This window comes from Lactuca saligna, chromosome 5 (genome assembly GCF_052625555.1).
Source record: "Lactuca saligna cultivar CGN05327 chromosome 5, ASM5262555v1, whole genome shotgun sequence".
NCBI classification, from domain to species: domain Eukaryota; kingdom Viridiplantae; phylum Streptophyta; class Magnoliopsida; order Asterales; family Asteraceae; genus Lactuca; species Lactuca saligna.
The window spans coordinates 83,179,722-83,199,320 of record NC_136421.1 but is presented as its reverse complement, the minus strand read 5'-3'; the positions used below and the strand labels follow the sequence as shown (position 1 = coordinate 83,199,320).

At 43.0% G+C, this 19,599-nt stretch overlaps 3 protein-coding genes across 4 annotated transcripts; all 3 read left to right on the top strand.

Annotated features, from left to right (window-relative positions):
• The first annotated feature begins 48 nt into the window (after window positions 1–48).
• LOC145045490 (putative F-box/kelch-repeat protein At4g22430) lies at window positions 49–1,151 on the top strand. Its single transcript, XM_078993811.1, has 2 exons — window positions 49–699; window positions 1,116–1,151. Exons 1-2 carry the CDS (start codon window positions 49–51, stop codon window positions 1,149–1,151), a joined length of 687 nt encoding a protein of 228 aa, XP_078849937.1.
• A 5,109-nt stretch (window positions 1,152–6,260) lies between these two features.
• LOC144997344 (uncharacterized) lies at window positions 6,261–8,819 on the top strand. 2 transcript variants are annotated; one of them, XM_078957223.1, is made up of 2 exons: window positions 6,261–6,388; window positions 7,097–8,819. In XM_078957223.1, the coding sequence occupies exon 2, from the start codon at window positions 7,099–7,101 to the stop codon at window positions 8,680–8,682; it is 1,584 nt and encodes a 527-aa protein (XP_078813349.1). In that variant the 5' UTR covers window positions 6,261–6,388; window positions 7,097–7,098; the 3' UTR covers window positions 8,683–8,819. The 2 variants fall into 2 exon arrangements, with proteins under 2 accessions (XP_078813349.1, XP_078813350.1); XM_078957224.1 differs by having other exon boundaries at window positions 7,089–8,819.
• Window positions 8,820–10,588: 1,769 nt separating this feature from the next.
• Window positions 10,589–11,308, top strand: LOC145045489 (putative F-box/kelch-repeat protein At4g22430). Its single transcript, XM_078993810.1, has one exon. It carries the CDS (start codon window positions 10,589–10,591, stop codon window positions 11,306–11,308), a length of 720 nt encoding a protein of 239 aa, XP_078849936.1.
• The last annotated feature ends 8,291 nt before the right edge of the window (window positions 11,309–19,599 follow it).

The window sequence follows — 19,599 nt, the reverse complement described above, 5'->3', positions numbered from 1 at the left end:
TATAAACAAAACCGATTATGGAGAAATAACTAGGGTTAATGACGATATATGCTTACTGGTTATACATTTGTTTGGTTGAAACATTTTGAATTGAATTATCTCAATTTAGAGATGTTTTCATCGGAAACCGGCAAATGGATCAGCTACAAATTACCTTGCCCTATTCCCATCCAATGGCCGGAACTGGCGGATGGCCCAATCTATTGCTACGGGGCTCTCCATTGGGAAGTACGTTATAATGGCCTGCTTGCATTTGATCCTTACAAAGATCCAAAATCTGTTCGCCTAATTCCATTCCCAGATGACAGAGATCTCCTGAGTAAGTATTTAGACAGTTCTTCTCAATTATGTGGGGAGAGCCAAGGGACCCTTCGTTATTTCGAGGTGGCTCATGGTCGCAAGCAGTTCTATTTGTTCAGCATGTGGGCTATGAATGATTATGAGAAAGGAGAATGGTGTTGTGAGTTTAAGTTGAGACGCAGCGATCTGGAATTGAGTAATTGGCTGACTCGGTACGGATGGTTTATTCCTTTATCGTTTCATCCGTTAAATCCAAATGTTGTGTATTTGTATTGCATGGAGCCTGAGCGTATTGTGTCGTATAATATTCTGAATAGAAGGCTGGATTTTGCTTCTAAACCGAATGACCGCGGTCAAAGTCTTCATTCTGTGATCCCATTTGTGTTGCCAAGATGGCCGGTGCTTGTTCCAATTGCCACTTTTAAAAGCAAAAAAAAAAAAAAAAAAAAAAAAAAAAAAAAAAAAAAAAGTAAAGTGCAGAAATTAGCCCTCCCAAAGTGCTGCTGCTTGATTTTTTTAAATAAATAAACCAATAAGTTTTTTGCTCTTATTGGTTAAGAAGATGTATATGTTGCTATAATCGGTTAAAAAGATATTATTGGTTAATAAGAGACACATGTTGCTATTATTGGTTATAAGATTAGTACATTGCTTTTATTGGTTAAACATATTAGTATGTTTTAATATTGTTTAAAAAGATAAGTACGTTTCTATTATTGCTTAAAAATATAAGTAAGTTGCTATTATTGGTTAAAATGTAAGTTGTTATTATTGGTTAAATCAGTTATGATTTTTATTTATTTTTTTATTATTAGCTAAAAAATAAATCCCATATTGTTGGTAAAATGTAAGTGTGTTAGGAGGTGGAAAGAAAGATAGAAACAAAAATGTTAAAAGTCTAAAATAATGCGTTGAAAGAATGTGAAGACATTTTTTATCCTTTGTATTCTAATTCTGGATATAATAAATTTGGTACTAAAGGAGTTAAATTATTAAGAAAGATACACCAAGCTATGAATGGATATAATACTCGTTGATTTTTCTACTAAGTACACATATAGATGGATTCAATTGTGATGGAGATGCAGCACGTTTATGTAATTTAATCTAAAACGAGGTTTTTTACACTGCGCGTTGGTGTGGGAGTTTTTAGGCTATAAATTTTGTGATATAACATTCTAGTTATGTTATATTATGGCAAAAACGGAATGAACATCTACATCATCATGTTGCATCCTCAAGTGTATACACCTGTAGAAAAGACACCAACAAATTAAGAAGCAGTTATGCATCATTTAAGTTAAGGGCTAAATGTAGGAAATTGCAAAGTACTTTCAGTTATGAGTGTATTATAGCATCCTTCTTTCATAGAATTATACTATAGAACATTTCTTATTAGAACATTGTACTTTGAGGAATCCGCTCAGTTATAGCATTACACTTTCGCTTGATTTATTAGGGCATTCCAATATGTTTTTAATTTTTTTTCTTTAACAGGGACCATTTCTGTTAAAATAAAACTACAAATTATGCAAAAGCAAGAAACAAAATTTAAAGAAATCAAGTAAACACCCATTTTTTATTTCATGGAATGATTAACTGTAAACATAAACACCTTATATCCATTTTTTTAGATACATAAGCTCAAACCCTTTTCAATGCATGTGCCAACCATCTAAATTATATAAATGTAAACATTAAGCATAGTATATCACTTTTCAATAATAACTCCCAAAATTAGTCAAAACGATCAGAGAAAACAAATCAATTTCAATATATTAAAACATTACTCTCTTAAATAATGGTTGCCATAGTTATACAGGAAAACAAAAGGATCACGTGAAGAGGGGAGATGTAGTACCAAATCTTCATATGGATTATTGACCTCCTCCATCTGCTATACCTCCTGATGAAGACAATGAAACAACACCCACTTTAGAACATTCTAAATCTTCTTAGAAAATCCACTAATTAAGCACAATTATTGAACCTCATTCTCTAATTTTAGATAAATCAAAGAAAGAGGAGTGAATAACAACAAAAGAAGTGATAGATTCATATATAAAAAAATTACAAAACATAATCTCTACCCTGGTCGAAACAGAATCGAAGCTTTATCTTACCTCCTTAGTGGGTTCCAAAAAAGACACGGTTCTATGTTAATGATGCCTTCAGGAGTAGAAGACACAAATCTGATGCCTTAAACATCAGTCATTGCTCATGCTCTGAACGTCGCTACATCATTTGTTGCCCTAATGTTTCTTGAAGAAGTGAAGAGCATTCTTCCACCACCAACGTTTAGAGGTCTTTTCATCTTACACAGACATAGAGATTGTGGTGGTTTTATCAGTTTCATCATGGAGATAGATACTTGTAGAGAGTTTCATCAAGGAGATAGAGATTGCGGTGGTTTATCAGTTTTATAGAGAAAAGCAAGTGAGAAAGAGATGAGATGGTGAAAACATCAGTTGATGGTGGTGCTTGTATGGTGGCAGTAATGAAGACGAAGTTGTAACGTGAAGTGTGAGGTATGGGAGTAGATTGTTGCGTCTAGGGTTAGAGAGAAGGAGGGAGATAATAAGGTACACATCTAGGGTCATACAGAAGAATGAAGGAAGAATGGGGTATGATTTTCAGTGGTGTGATTTCCGCCAGTGGTGAGGGCCTCGATGGTGGTGGTTATGTCTAGAGAGAATGAATGAGGGGGCTGTTTGGGAAAATCTTTCAAAAGCCTTTGTATTTGTTTTTGGCATAACTTTTCAGGTTAAAAGTCTCAAAAGTCACATAGAATTTGTAATTTTTAAAATCTTTCTTTTCCTTCAATACAAAAAGTCATTTTTAAAATATATTTTTCAATAGCCAAACATCTTTAGGATGTTTTTCAACTTTCTGGAAAAGTTAAAAGTCAAAAGATGTTTTAAAAGCAATGTCAAACACCCTCTGAGAAAGGATAAGTATTCTGTGTTAAATGACAGAGGAGAGAATCCAGAGAAAATCAATTCCCGGTTCAAATAGTAAATGGGGACAAAATCAAAAAGCGGTTCACGCATAGTGCTAGAGCACTGTATCTTGATGTGCTATTAGGGAGGATGGAGTCGTGGCGGTTTGGGTGGTGGGTACCGGCGGTACCGCTGGGATGTGGTACCGTTGACCGGCGGGAACAATGAGTTGGAAGAAACCGGGCTGAATAAGTCACTAACACCCAAAATATACCATTTCCTAACACTAGAAAGCCCAATACTCAAGCATGATCTCATATCCACGACCAAGATGGGAACTTTATGGATCTATAACACAAATACCACTGAAATGGGACAAATCTAGGTCCATGGAGCACATTACACTCATAAAGTCTCCACCTTTGGGACTTTTAACCCTAAAATGGTCCATGAAGCAACAAACCAAATGAAGAGGAAAGTTTTGAACTTTATACCTCCAAATGCAGCTCCTTCCTCTGTAGATCTCAGATCCAAACTTTCACTTCAAGCTCTAGTCTCCACAAACTCCTCTCCTTCTTCTTCACTAGCACACCAAGTCACTTTTAGCTCCAAAATCACACACACTCACTAAGAACGATGAAAAGTTCTCTATTAGGGTTTTACTCACTGCTATGGAGGCTGAGAAATGAGCCTTAGCATCCAATATATAGGGCACAAGTCAGAAATTAGGGTTTGCACCTGGACACATTACGCCCAGCGTAACCCTGAGTACGCCCAGTGTACTCAGGCAAGTCCGCGTCCAAAATAAGCGCATGAGTACGCGCAGCGTACTCTTGAGTACGCCCAGCGTACTCATTTGCTACCAATTCCTCTTAAGGGCTTAACTTGACACTTTGAATAAAAGAAGGGCTAAATAGTCGTACCTGAATTTCAGGATGTTACAATTCTCCCCCACTAGAACCAGACTTTGCCCTCGAAGTCTCATGCTGCAAACAACTCCGGACACTGCTCCCGCATCTCTGACTCTAGCTCCCAAGTCAGCTCGGACCCTCTCTGATGTTGCCACTGGACTTGAACCAGAGGCACCTCCTTGTTCCTCAGAACCTTGATCTTCCGATCCACAATCGTGATTGGCCTCTCAGCATAATTCAGGCTTGCATCCACCTGAATATCCTCCAGTGGTACTACTGCTGTCTCGTCGGCAATACACTTCCTCAGTTGAGACACGTGGAAGGTATCATGAATTTGGCTCAGCTCCGCAGGTAGCTCCAACCGATATGCTACTCTGCCCACCCTCGCGGTCACCCTAAACGGACCAATGTACCGGGGCCCCAGCTTGCCCCTCTTCCTGAAACGGATCACTCTTTTCGAAGGAGACACCTTCAGGAGTACGAAGTCATCGACCTGGAACTCGAGTTCTGACCGTCGTCTATCCGCATAACTCTTATGACGGCTCTGGTCCGTTAGTAACCTCTGTCTGACCTGCTGAATCTGCTCGGTCGTCTGAAGCACAATCTCTGTACTACCCATCACACGTTGCCCTACCTCTCCCCAGCAAATGTGAGTCCGACACCTCCTCCCATACAACAACTCAAAGGGTGGCATACCAATGCTCGAATGATGGCTGTTGTTATAGGAAAACTCAGCCAAGGGTAAGTACGTGTCCCAACTTCCTCCGAAGTCGTCTTCATGGTTTAAAAAAATTGAACCCATGGTCCTTGTGGTTAGGAGAAATTACATCGTTGGTCCCTCTATAAATATTAAAATAATACTTTACCCTTTCTAATTTCTTTTTCTTTTTACTCTTTTTATATTTATTAAATATAAAACCATAAGGAGCCACCACCCCCCTCCCCCTCTCTCTCTCTCTCTCTCTCTCTCTCTCTCTCTTCACTAGTCACCAGCCTGTCAACACCATGTGCCACCACCATCCGCCGCAAACCAATCCAACGCAAACCACCTTCTTCTCCCTACCCTCACCCCCATCTCTCTTTCCTTATCCTAATAAAACTTCACGACTCCAACGTCATCCGCCAACCACCTACTTCTACCAGACGCCTCTCCCTCTCAAATCTAAAGCGAAAATATCGCCGACCCCACAATAGCCACCATAGTCGCTGACTGGCGAACCATCAACTCACTACTCGTCATCGTTGTGGTCTGTCAAAGCTACCGTCAAAGTTAGGGTTTGAAGAATTGATCCATACACAAAAACCTTTAGCCTAATGTTGCCCTAAAAAATTTACCTCCGATGTTGTAGATTTTTGTAGATCTAAACCACCAACGGAGGCTGAAGATGAAGTTGGTGGTGGTTTTCGATGAAATAGTAGAGAGAGAGAGAGAGAGAGAGAGAGAGAGAGAGAGAGAGAGAGAGAGATAAAGTATAAGAAGACGGATTGGGGTTGATGTAGAGTTTTTGGCTAAACACAAGCAGATCCGGCGGCGACGGTGGTTTGATGATGTACAAATGGTGGTGGTTCGTCGCAGACTGCGGTGGTCCAATGGTGGTGTATGGCAGCAGGAAAGTGAGAAAAAGAGAGATAGAGGCAATGTGAATAAGGAGCGAAAGAGTTAGTAGGAGATATGTGGTTGTAACTAAGGACGAGAGGGCGGGATGGGTGAGTTTTTGGTTTGTATCTATTTTAATTAAAATAATATAAAAACGATTAAAAGGAATTAAAAAAGAAATGCTTAAGTGTAAAAAAAAAAATTTATGAACAAGTGACGTACTATGTAATTTCTTTAAATATGAGTCTCGTCTATTTTTTTAAAAATGAACTAAAAGTGAGAAAAACGATAGGGACCAAAACTGTAATTTACTCATGATTAATTTGACGATCGAGTCCAAATAATTAAATCGAGAAATACTTACAAGGACCATAACGAAAACAGAAAATAAAAAATAAAAAGCAAAAGAAAAAGAAAAGGCTAACAGGAACAGGAAGACCATTCTTGTAATTTTGTCAGTCAGGTTATAATAAATAAAAAGAAAATAAAATTAGAAAAACGAAAAACAGAACATAGAACTAAAGTCTAGATACGAGGAGTGAAAGTACAACATGAACCCTAGGTCATGAATAATTAGTGGTTACTCTCACCCTCGAGGAAACGCTTGCTGTTGCCGCTTGCCTCTGGATTTTAGTTATCAGGTAAATCATCAAATTTGTTTTGCATCTTGTTGTCTGCTATTTGGTGCGTGTAAATCCTGCATATGAACAATTGGAGGCATAAACTAGAGCAATTAAACTTGAAATTACAAGATTGGGTTTTTCTTCTAAGTATGGAATTCTGGTTATCAATCCATGTTTGTGTGTCTTGGGTTCTGTTCGTACCGATACCAAGAGAAAATTTGAAACTGTTAGTGGTTTTGAATAGATCTAAAGCTATTTGGTAAGGCGATTTGAGGAATGACTATGGGTTGTAATTCATGGTTCGCTTATCATCATATCGCGGGGTTTGACCGAACTAATCTGTTTTAATTTACTGGCTTAACTTTACCTATATAACTTGGATTGGATGGTGTTGTTTGTTTCAAAAGGATTTGACCCTGGCTGGCCAAGAGTTTTTGTTGGATTGTTACCGTATCTGAATAATCGTGTAGCCAAACATGTTTCATGTTTGAACTTGTGTTTTTTAGGCTTTTGTTTCTAGTAGAGTGTTGTATATAGCAATCTGTAAGGCAAAACCCCTCCTTTGGATGGATGCTACACACTGTATATATTATATGGTTGTAATGCATTGCTGTGCTGGTTTGGTTGTGGTGATTTCATAATTTTATATGTACATAATATAACATAAGATGTCTGTGGAAAATTGATGATGTGTTGTTAACTTGTTAATTGTTTTGAGGTTTGAAGGGATGAAAAGCAGTGCCAGTGCAAGGGAAGTGGAAGATGTTCCTGAGTTGATGCAGCGTATACAATCATGGTTGCCGGTAAAAGAAGCAGCCCGCACAAGCGTGTTGTCCAAGTCATGGCTGTACGCCTGGTCTACCATCCCTATCCTCATCTTCAGTGTTGGAAGAGAAAGATGCATGAAGTTGGCGTACATGGACCGCGTTCTATACAGGTATCTCCGTGACAACATACCAATCGAAAGGTTTGACCTTATGATGGACGTCGAGAACCAGGAGTCAGCTTCTCATGCTGAAAAATGGATGGGGCCCGTGGCAAACAAAACTTGTCTCAAAGAGTTTTCCCTCTCAATCACCCTTAATGGTGCCTCGTTTACGTTGCCAGATGAGATACTCTCGGGTGAAAACCTAACTAAGATAACAGTTTCAGGTACGACTGGGGGCCGTGTTCCGATGACGACTAGCCAGCATCCTGTGATCAAGTGTGTGTCCCTACGAGAACTGCACTTGGATTGTGTATGCATAAGTGAAGAGGCACTTAATCACATATTGTCGTCTTGTAGCTTGCTTGTTAAGATAGTGCTTTTAAATTCTTGCAATGGGTTCAACACCATCAAGGTTAAAAACCTTCCTCGTCTTTATGAATTACGAATAAATTTAAATGCTGTAGACTCTACTGCTTTGGAAATCAGTGATGTCCCAAATCTTGGCCTGTTTAGCTACAAACTAGATGTACGATTTTGGCTGCACGATCACCCCCCTCCTCCATTCAACGCCTCTTCAATATCATTAGGAAGAAGCGTGACACACTTAACGTTAGCTGGTGTGATAACGGACAATGCGTGTCTTGACATCTTCAAATCGCAATTTCCTTTTCTCCAGAGTTTGACACTTTATTTGACATCTTGGATGTTGGGAAGCTTCCATTTAACATGTCCTTCCATCAAAATATTGTTCTTGCTGTCGTGCCCAGCCATGGTTATCGATGTACAAGTTTATGCTCCAAAATTACTTTATGTCCATCTTTCTGGCTGCATATTGCCTAGTCTTCTGTTTCCACTCTCGTCTCTTCAGCATTTCAAGGTTTCACTCATGCTCCAGCTTCCTGTTGATGCAGACTTTTTTCTTATGATGAGGGAAGCATTCGAGTTATCACGCTTGTGCTACCTTCATATATTAACTGACAACTCTAATCCACCATTGGATATCGACATCGATGATCTACGAACAAGGCTCCTGCTTCCTCCTGCTACTAACATGCAAGAACTGTGGTTTGAAACGGAACAGGACGAAGGCCTGTGGGAGCGATCTCCATTTTTTGATGCATTCTTTGAGATTTGCCATCCCAAGCAAGTATTTCCACAGCCAGATGTTTCCTTCAAGCAAAACAATCACTTTTGCAGGCTTATGTTGAGGGAGGTATTGGAGAAAAAGAATACTAGAACTGCGTATTGGCCTCATTACCTGAAACATGTTCAAATAAGATGGGATCCTCATAAAAAATGGAAAGCCCTAACAAATTCCCACAGAAGCTTGCTAGACGAGTCCACTCCTGATTTCTACCCCGAGTTCAAACTAAAGTGGCGTTAACCATAATCTCTATTTGTTTTATTATTACATGTTTTAATTTTCGTTGTATCCTATGTATTTCAAACATATTTAAACATATAATTATAAATGTTATATTTATTTGATAATTATAAATGTTATATTTATTTGATACGCCATTTGCTGCATATATAAACACACCCGATTATTATTTGTTGCTAATTATTGTATACCTATTGGTCTGCCAAGCCTAGAACATGACCTTGCAAAAATATTTGTTATTTTGTTATATATATATATATATATATATATATATATATATATATATATATATATATATATATATATATATATATATATATATATATATAAAGCGGCGGCAACGAATAGTTTATTTCAGCAATTAGTGTTATTCTGAAACATGTTACCAAATTGATTTTTTCAATATTTGTTGGATGGGTTAACACTTGTAGTAAAGTCTTTGGCTCTCTGGTTTGGTTCGTGTTCATGATTTATGTCAAACACGACTAACCAAAAAATTGATAAGTCAAATATATCAATTTTTATTTCTAATTTGATTTGTGATTGGACGCATCAAAAAACATTTGTATAGATCTTACAAGTTACAATACCTTATTATAATTCACCACCAGATAATTTACACTACTTAGTCTTTTGTACTGCAAATACGTAGTGTAGATGAGGCCACGCAATATATTTTTTTTCTCCATTTAACAAAAATGACAGCTATTGACTCTATGTCTCTATCAGACTATCACTTTCTCCAACGTGATACTATATTGCAACTTTGTTTCATTGTAAGGAGTAAAGACCACAAAATAATAACTTAATGTTCGAATTTTCTTGAAATGTTTTCATAATTAAAGCTTTTACACAATTATGGGATGGAATTTTGAGAGGTAAAGAAAAATTACCTTTATTTCAATTCCGAATACATTATTACTGTTGACTTAAAAATTCTCCACTGCAATAAACCAACCCCAAACCTTGATAATTTTGTTGAACGATGAAAATATATCTTGAAAAAAACGAATACATTATTTTGGTGAGAATCTGTTATACACTTATTTGTGCATTAAAAATTAACCTATCCATCTTATTCTAAAGAACTACTCAAAGGAAAATAAGAATATGCATAACACACAAATCCAAAGATTCATTTATAAATTGTAGAATAATTCTCCATGTACCAACTCAAAGTGCAACATCAACTATTTATTTCATCCCAAAACCAGATAGCACATGTTATCGTAGGTCGTAATATTTTGAAATTAATTTCACTCCCTCTGTTATCTTGTACTTTCTTTGGAACATTAGAAAAATATAACTATATAAGAATATTCAATATCTCCCAATTATTAAAAATTCATTTAAAACTGTTTCTCCATGGGTAGTTGATTTTCGAATCCATATTGAAAACCATTTTCCGTACTTTCCAATAGTTAATCAAACCTGGAAAAATGTGAAGCTTGAATAAACTCACATTTCAGCTTCTCCCTTTTCTGATTTTTTAGTCTCCCTAACCCGACCACCCTTTCATTTAAAGTAAACCCATTTTATATTGACATTGTCTATAAAACTAAACTCACACCCGAACATAACTCACAATTCCAACCAGTTAAATTTTCGTAGAGAAGTTAAAACCTACAGTTAGACATTATATCAAACACTTGGGGTGCCTAAACTGAAAGTAAAAAAAAAAAACACCAGACTAGCCTTTCTTCCTGTTTCTGTTTATGAACTTTCATCTTCAATCAACTGCCATGTAAGGGTTCTATGATGCTTGTTGATTAATGATTTTTTGGAACTCTGCAATAACCAAAACTCAGAAATCATGTGTGGATGAAGATCAACATAGCACGCTAACCATTTACATGGATATAAACAAAACCGATTATGGAGAAATAACTAGGGTTAATGACGATATATGCTTACTGGTTATACATTTGTTTGGTTGGAACATTTTGAATTGAATTATCTCAATTTAGAGATGTTTTCATCGGAAACCGGCAAATGGATCAGCTACAAATTACCTTGCCCTATTCCCATCCAATGGTCGGAACTGGCGGATGGCCCAATCTATTGCTACGGGGCTCTCCATTGGGAAGTACGTTATAATGGCCTGCTTGCATTTGATCCTTACAAAGATCCAAAATCTGTTCGCCTAATTCCATTCCCAGATGACAGAGATCTCCTGAGTAAGTATTTAGACAGTTCTTCTCAATTATGTGGGGAGAGCCAAGGGACCCTTCGTTATTTCGAGGTGGCTCATGGTCGCAAGCAGTTCTATTTGTTCAGCATGTGGGCTATGAATGATTATGAGAAAGGAGAATGGTGTTGTGAGTTTAAGTTGAGACGCAGCGATCTGGAATTGAGTAATTGGCTGACTCGGTACGGATGGTTTATTCCTTTATCGTTTCATCCGTTAAATCCAAATGTTGTGTATTTGTATTGCATGGAGCCTGAGCGTATTGTGTCGTATAATATTCTGAATAGAAGGCTCGATTTTGCTTCTAAACCGAATGACCGCGGTCAAAGTCTTCATTCTGTGATCCCATTTGTGTTGCCAAGATGGCCGGTGCTTGTTCCAATTGCCACTTTTAAAAGCAAAAAAAAAAAAAAAAAAAAAGTAAAGTGCAGAAATTAGCCCTCCATAAATATTAAAATAATACTTTACCCTTTCTAATTTCTTTTTCTTTTTACTCTTTTTATATTTATTAAATATAAAACCATAAGGAGCCACCACCCAACCCCCCCTCCCCCCCCCCCCCTCTCTCTCTCTCTCTTCACTAGCCACCAGCCTGTCAACACCATGTGCCACCACCATCCGCCGCAAACCAATCCGCATCATACTGGAGAGTTCCTTTCTTCTGATGGATGAGCAGACTAGAGAGTTCCTTTCTTCTGAGGTTACCCGCATCATACTGGAGCAGACTCCTGTGATCTTCGGTTCGATCAAGGAGGGTATTTTAGAGCTGATGGATGAGAGATTGAGTACTTTCCGTGCTGAGATGGCGGCCGTGATGGGGTCGCGCACACTTACGTTCAGGGAGTTCAGGGCATGCGGGGCTCCAGACTATCATGGGGCGCGGGACCCAATAGCGAGTACTAGATGGTTGGCGGATGTGGCCAACGCTTTCCGTACTAGCAGGTGTCCCGAGGGGGACAAGGTCAGATTGGCGTCCTGTCTTCTGAAGGACAGGGCACGGGATTGGTGGGAGGAGGTCGGACATGCCATCTGGGATGATGCGGCATTGGATGCCATGACCTGGGCTGATTTCTCTACCAGGTTCAGGGCGGAGTTTGCACCGGTCATTGAGGTGCAGCAATTAGCTAGGGAGTTTCAGGACCTTACCCAGACTACAGAGACAGTGGCGGAGATCACCGCCAAGTTCAGGGAGAGGGCCCTTCTTGTTCCTCAGTATGCAGCCGATGAGGAGATGAAGAAGGCCCGTTATCATGAGATGTTGCGGAGTGACATCCGTATGTTTGTGAGCCGGTCCAGTTGTAAAACGCTGGACGACATGATTGCCAGAGCTAGAGAGAGGAGATTGATCTCGAGAAGGAGAAGAAGAGGAAACCGGAGGCGGTTTCGGGTTCAGGCAGTGTGGGCAAAAAGCCCAAGGTTTCAGATCACAGGTCTAGGGGTCAGCAGAGCCACGGTCGGTGTGGCAAGTGTGGGAGACTGCACGAGGGGGCGTGCAAGGCAGGGAGTTCCGGCTGCTACAAGTGCGGTCGGACTGGGAATTTGAGTAGGGATTGTACGGCCCCTGCTACTACGGTTACGGCATCAGATCTGATTTGCTTTCAGTGCAATCAGAGGGGACATAAAAGGTCCCAGTGTCCCAGCTTAGCTGCAGCAGGGAAGGTGGTTGCACCTGCCCCTGCCACCTTGAGGATTACGGATGGCCGGCAGGGCCGAGCTGATGCGCCAGTGGCGAAGAGCAGGGCATTTCAGATGACAGCAGAGGAGGCGCGAGCGACTCCTGATGTGGTGACGGGTATGAATCTTTCCTTCATCTTTAATTGTTATTATATCGGTTGAGTATTACTTATGTGGGTATGTTTTATTTAGGGTCGTTCTCTGTGAACGGCATTTCTGCTTTGGTATTGTTCGATTCGGGGGCTACCCGATCATTTGTATAGCTTGCGCTTAGCAAGAGATTTAGCAGAGCTCCAGGGGAGCTGGATTGTCCATTAGAGGTTGAGATAGCAGATGATAGGACCGTGAGGGTCGGCAGAGTACATAGAGGGTGTTCCCTTCAGATATTTGATGAGCAGTTTTCAGTGGACCTGGTTCCTATTCCCCTGCGTGGGAATAAAGTTATTATGGGCATGGATTGGCTGAGCCCCAATGGGGCGGTGATTGATTGTGAGCTTCAGCTAGTGAGGGTTCGCACTCCCAGTGGGGGAGAGATAGTGATTCAGGGCGAGAGGCCCCAGCGAGGACCGATCTTTTGTTCCGCCGCAAGGGCAAGGCGCTATGTTCAGCAGGGTTGCGCCGGTTTTGTAGCTTACGTCTTGGATGCCCGGGAGAAGGGCAAGACGACGATTGATGATGTTCCTATTGTTCGTGACTACCCGGATGTGTTTCCCGAGGATTTGCCGGGGATACCTCCAGAGAGGCAGGTTGAGTTCAGGATCGACCTAGTTCCTGGTGCGGCTCCGATAGCCAAAGCACCGTATCGACTTGCTCCCCCTGAGATGCAGGAGTTGTCTACACAGCTTCAGGAGCTGTTAGACAAGGGTTTCATTCGGCCGAGCAGTTCGCCTTGGGGAGCCCCGATCTTATTTGTGAGGAAGAAGGATGGGTCGCATCGTATGTGCATTTATTATCGGGAGTTGAACAAAGTAACGGTGAAGAACCGTTACCCACTTCCGAGGATAGATGACTTGTTTGATCAGCTTCAGGGAGCGTCTTGGTTCTCCAAGATCGATCTACGCTCCGGTTATCATCAGATGAGGGTTAGAGATGAGGATGTACAGAAGACTGCTTTCAGGACCCGGTATGGTCATTATGAGTTCGTGGTGATGCCATTTGGGCTCACCAATGCCCCAGCCGCGTTCATGGATCTCATGAACCGCGTGTGCAGACCGATGCTGGATCGTTCGGTGATAGTGTTTATAGATGACATCTTGGTGTATTCCAAGACACAAGGGCAGCACGAGGAGCACCTGCGGGAGGTGTTGGAGACTTTGAGGAGGGAGAGACTTTTCGCAAAGTTCTCCAAGTGTGAGTTCTGGTTGCGCGAGGTGTAGTTTCTTGGTCATCTCGTCAACCAGAAGGGTATTTTGGTAGATCCGGCCAAGATTGAGGCCGTGATGCAGTGGGAGGTCCCGAGGTCTCCATCTGAGATTCGGAGCTTCCTGGGGTTGGCAGGGTATTATCGGAGATTTATTCAGGACTTCTCCAAGATAGCAGTGCCGCTCACCCGACTAACCAAGAAGTCGGTGGTTTTTCATTGGGGGCCTGAGCAGCAGGCGGCGTTCGAGACTCTCAGGCAGAGATTGTGCGAGGCTCCGATCCTTACCTTGCCAGAAGGAGTAGAGGATTTCGTAGTCTATTGTGATGCATCGATCACAGGTATGGGAGCAGTATTGATGCAGCGAGGCCATGTGGTAGCTTATGCCTCGAGACAGTTGAAGCCTCACGAGGCTAATTATCCTACCCACGATTTGGAGCTGGGGGCAGTTGTGTTTGCCCTCAAGATTTGGAGACATTACCTTTATGGGGTCCGCTGTACTATATACACGGATCACAAGAGTTTGCGATATCTTATGGATCAACCGAGTTTGAACATGAGACAGAGGAGATGGTTAGACGTGTTGAAGGACTATGACTTCGAGATCCTGTGTCATCCAGGGAAGGCCAACGTGGTGGCCGACGCCCTGAGCCGTAAGGTGTCGGCGGCCCCTATCAGAGATCTGTGTATGAGGATGACAGTGATCACTCCCTTGTTGGAGCGGATCAAGGAGGCTCAGATGGAGGGTCTCAAGGAGGAGAGGCAGAAGTGTGAGAGGATAGTGGGCCGAGTAGCTTCATTTGATTACGACAGTCGGGGTCTGTTGACGCTTCATGGTAGGATATGGGTACCGTACAGGGGTGGGGTACGGCAAGTACTGATGGACGAGGCTCATAAGTCTCGATTTTCTATCCACCCCGGAGCGACGAAGATGTATCGAGATCTTCGACCTGATTATTGGTGGCCCTGCATGAAGCGAGACGTCGCTTGGTATGTTGAGAGATGTTTGACCTGTCGGAAGGTCAAGGCGGAGCATTAGAGACCTCACGGCAAGATGCAGCCGTTAGACATTCCCGTGTGGAAATGGGAGGATATCACCATGGATTTTGTCACCAAGCTCCCCAGGACCGCACGTGGAGTGGACTCGATATGGGTAGTAGTGGATCGATTGACGAAGAGTGCCCATTTTATTCCGATTCAGGAGAGTATATCGGCGGAAAAGTTAGCCGATATCTATGTGCGGGAGATTGTGGCACGTCATGGAGTGCCGGTATCGGTGGTGTCGGACCGGGATGTTCGTTTCACGTCCAGATTCTGGAAGCGGTTCCACGACGAGATGGGTACTCGTCTCCATTTCAGCACCGCTTTCCACCCTCAGACTGATGGGCAGAGCGAGAGGACGATTCAGACTCTTGAGGACATGCTCAGGGTATGTGTTCTAGATTTTGGGGGCAGTTGGGATACGTATCTTCCGTTAGCGGAATTCTCATATAATAACAGTTATCATGCGAGCATTGATCGACCTCCTTTTGAGATGTTATATGGCAGGAAGTGCAGGACCCCGATTTGTTGGGGCGAGGTCGGTCAGCGAGTCATCGGGAGCACCGAAGTGGTGCTCAAGACGACTGAGTTGATCCAGCAGGTCCGTAGTAGGCTGCAGACTGCGCAGAGTCGACAGAAGAGCTACGCCGACAGGAGGCGTTCGGACTTGGAGTTCCAGGTGGGCGATATGGTTCTTCTGAAAGTCTCACCTTGGAAAGGTGTCATCAGGTTCCGGAAGAGGGGCAAATTGGGCCCCAGATTTATTGGCCCTTTCAGGGTTTTGGCCCGGGTGGGTCGGGTTGCTTATCGGTTAGATCTCCCTGAGGAGCTTAGTCAGATACACAACACCTTCCACGTATCGCAGTTAAGGAAGTGTTTGGTGGATGAGACGGCAGTCGTTCCCTTAGAGGATATCCAGGTTGATAGCGGCCTGAATTATATCGAGAGACCGGTCGCGATTCTGGAACGGAAGATCAAGACCTTGAGGACCAAGGTAATTCAGCTAGTAAAGGTGCAGTGGCAGCACCGGAAGGGGTCTGAATGGACGTGGGAGGCTGAGGAGGAGATGAGAGCGCACTACCCGGAGTTATTTGCAGATCCAGCCGTAGCAGACTTCGAGGACGAAGTCTGAGACAAGTGGGGGAGAATTGTAACGACCCGATCCTGGTATGTTGATTTATTGGTAATTATAGTGAGTTTTTCAAGAGGTACTCGGCGAGTTCATAGCCTGACTCACCGAGTAGGGTCGCGCCTGAGGGCACGCGTGAGCCGGGGACTCGGCGAGTCCATATCCCTAACTCGGCGAGTCCATCCGTCTGGGTGAAACCCTAAATCCCCGGGTTGCCCACTGTTTATACCACCTTATAGCCCCCATCCTCGCCTTCCTCACCCTGAGAACGCAGTGTTAGAAACCTAAACCTCCCTTGAAGAGCTTATATGTGTTTTGGTGCCATTTTGTGAAGGTGTGAAGAAGGAGAAGAAGGAAGAAGCAAGGAGAAGTGTGGTAGTGCAAAGATCCAAGGCCAAATCAGAGTTAATTGAGGTATTTTCGAAGTTCCATCTTGTTATATGCTTTAAACTTCCATTAGAGCTCTCCTAAGAGCTAGTTGATGCTTATTCCAAGCCTTACACTTGCATGAACGTCTTATTAAGTCGAAATAGTTATGGATCTAAATGTTGGGGTGTTGTAGAGCCTAGATCTACTGTCTTTTTGGAGTTATATTGCATGATAACCATAGATCTACCCATTTTATGCATCTTTTAGCCTTATTTCCCTTATTCATGAGGTTGTGCACGTAAAGTTGGAAACTTTACGTGGTAAAACAGCTTATTGGACTCAGATCTATCAATTGTATGCTTTGGATTCAAACAAAATTGAGTAAAAATCAGTTGCATGGCGGCAACTCGGCGAGTCGGAAGAACGACTCGACGAGTTGGGTCGCGAGTCCCGAAGTCCTTCAGTTTTATCAGTGTCGAGTGGACGAGGTGAGTTAGGGAGTGGACTCAGCGAGTTGAGGGTAAACTCAGTGATGGAGGGACTCGGCGAGTTGTTCATCAACTCGGCGAGTCCAAGGAAATCTTCTTGGGATCAAGAACAACTCGTCGAGTCTGTTCATACGACTCGGCGAGTCGGATGAAGATTGTCTGAGTTCTTGGATCAAGAGGGTACTCGTCGAGTCGATGCCAGACTCGACGAGTAGCAGCGAGTAAGAGAGAAAAGTGAGAAGTAGGACTCGGCGAGTTGGGTGGCCCAACTCGGCGAGTCAGCCCAAAAGAGAGTTGACTTTGACCGAGGGTAAAAGAGTCATTCTACCCCAAGTGCAGTGTTTAGTATTTGATTGAGTGTGTTTATGGACTTGTAGCCGAGGAGATTCAGGAGCAGCCGCCGTTAGCTTCCCGAGCCACACACTCAGCAGCCAGCTTACGAGGTGAGTATCCTTCCAGTAGGAACGGGTCTAAGGCCACAATGCCGGCCCGTTCAGTTAGCAGTAGTTTCCGGATTTAGGTCCGATGCAGTAGTTAGTATGTTCGATGCCTTCGTGGCTCGAACAGGATTTGTGTGCTATGTTTTATGTGTTAAGTATTATGTGCATCGGGCCACGGCCCGATGTAGCATGTCGTATATATGTTATGCTAGTTGATGTGTTATGCTATGCCATGTTCAGTCAGTCAGTTCCGGACTTCGGTCCGATGCAGTTAGTTCCGGACTTCGGTCCGATGCAGGGGACAAGGTCCCAGTCAGTTCCGGACTTCGGTCCGATGCAGTTAGTTCCGGACTTCGGTCCGATGCAGGGGACAAGGTCCCAGTCAGTTCCGGACTTCGGTCCGATGCAGTTAGTTCCGGACTTCGGTCCGATGCAGGGGACAATGTCCCAGTCAGTTCCGGACTTCGGTCCGATGCAGTTTCCGGGCTTCGGCCCGATGCAGTGGGCAAGGCCCAATATGTGTTTATATGTTATTGTATGGTATGTGGTTGTTTGGGGGAGCTCACTAAGCTTCGTTCTTACAGTTTCAGTTTGGTTTTAGGTACTTCCGCAAGCAAAGGGAAGAGCTCGGGGTGACAGCATCGCACACACCACAGCATAGCTTTTATCCTGGGGATGTCTTTTGATGTTTTGGATTGATGTTGTATGATACAGTTTTCCGCACAATATTTTATTGTGTTTTGGGGATACATCGTGTATGTTTTATGTTATGATACTTATATTATGGTTTTGATTATATTGAAAAACGAAAATTTTTGGGTCGTGTTTTTGGTTCGTTTCAGAATCCAGGGTAGGGCAAGCAGAAAAACTGACATGCTACCGAATATATGCCTGTAGCATGTCATGGTAGTGGGTCCTCCTCATATCCTCATCCCCCGCATACTGGGGCACCAACAAGGCCCTCTCCCGGAACTTGGCGGTGATCTCCACCAGAGTCTCCGTAGTTTGTCTCATATCCAAGAACTCCCTAGCCAGCTGCTGAAGCTCCACAACTGGTGCAAACTCAGCCCTGAACCGGGTCACGAAATCTGACTAGGTCATAGCCTCAATGGCTGAGGCTCCCAACGTATTGCTAATCAACTCCCACCAATCTCTGGCTTGATCCCTCAAACAACCTGCAGCAAAATGGACCTTCGACCCTTCCGGACAGAAGCTCATCAGCTGCGCAGACTCGATGTTTGCGATCCATCTCCTAGCAGCGATGAGGTCCTTCACCCCATGAAAATCCGGCGCACCACTCCCACAGGAGTCCTTAAAGGACAGTGTGCGTGTACCTACCTGGCTAGACGCCAAATCACTCCTGAATGTCCGGAGGCGAAAATGACCGGGGTCGCCTCAAGGATACCTCCATCAGCTCGATAATCCCTTCCTTGATCGACCCGAAAATGACCGGGGTCGCCTCAAGGATACCTCTCGTAATCTCGAACGCGATGAACTCATGTAACACATCATCGACATGCTCGGATCCCGCTCCCGAACCCGATCCTAAACCAGATCCTAAGCCCCCTGCTCCATGACGTGTGACCACCATTCTGAAAATAAACACACAAATGTCAGGATCACATATACCCTCGAGACGTCTCACACACTCTCCAAGTTTCCTTGTTCCATCTCGGCCCTCCTTGACTCGAGTACGGATCCTCTGCTTCCAGTAGTACGGGCCCATACTACCTTCCACATCTATCCGTACTTTCCTCAAGGATTGCTTCGACTTCACCAAGTCCCTTATTCCCGATACCCATTCCACTGATCTCATCCTAGGCTTCCCTAGGGCACTCTCCGAACTACTCTCTGCCGTCAGTTGCATTAGGAGTCCTGACCACGTCCCCCTAACTAGCTTGCGGATACTGCTACATATTCGTTCACTAGTTAGTCGAAGTTGGCCAAAGCCCCCATAGCACAAAACAACCAGCATTCGTGCATTGAGTAACCACAACATGCATAACCTAACCAGGCTATCCTACTGCTAGCGAAGCAGTCCTAGCATACAACTCATACAACAGGCATCCAAGGCATCTTCCTAGATCCTTAGCCCTAATCTAGCATGCAATTCTCAGAGTCATATATCAAGCATACAAGGCATCCTCCTAGATCCCTAGCCATAATCTAGCATGCAATTCTCAGAATCATAAACCATGTAACATAACACAACAAGTATGGGTATCTTA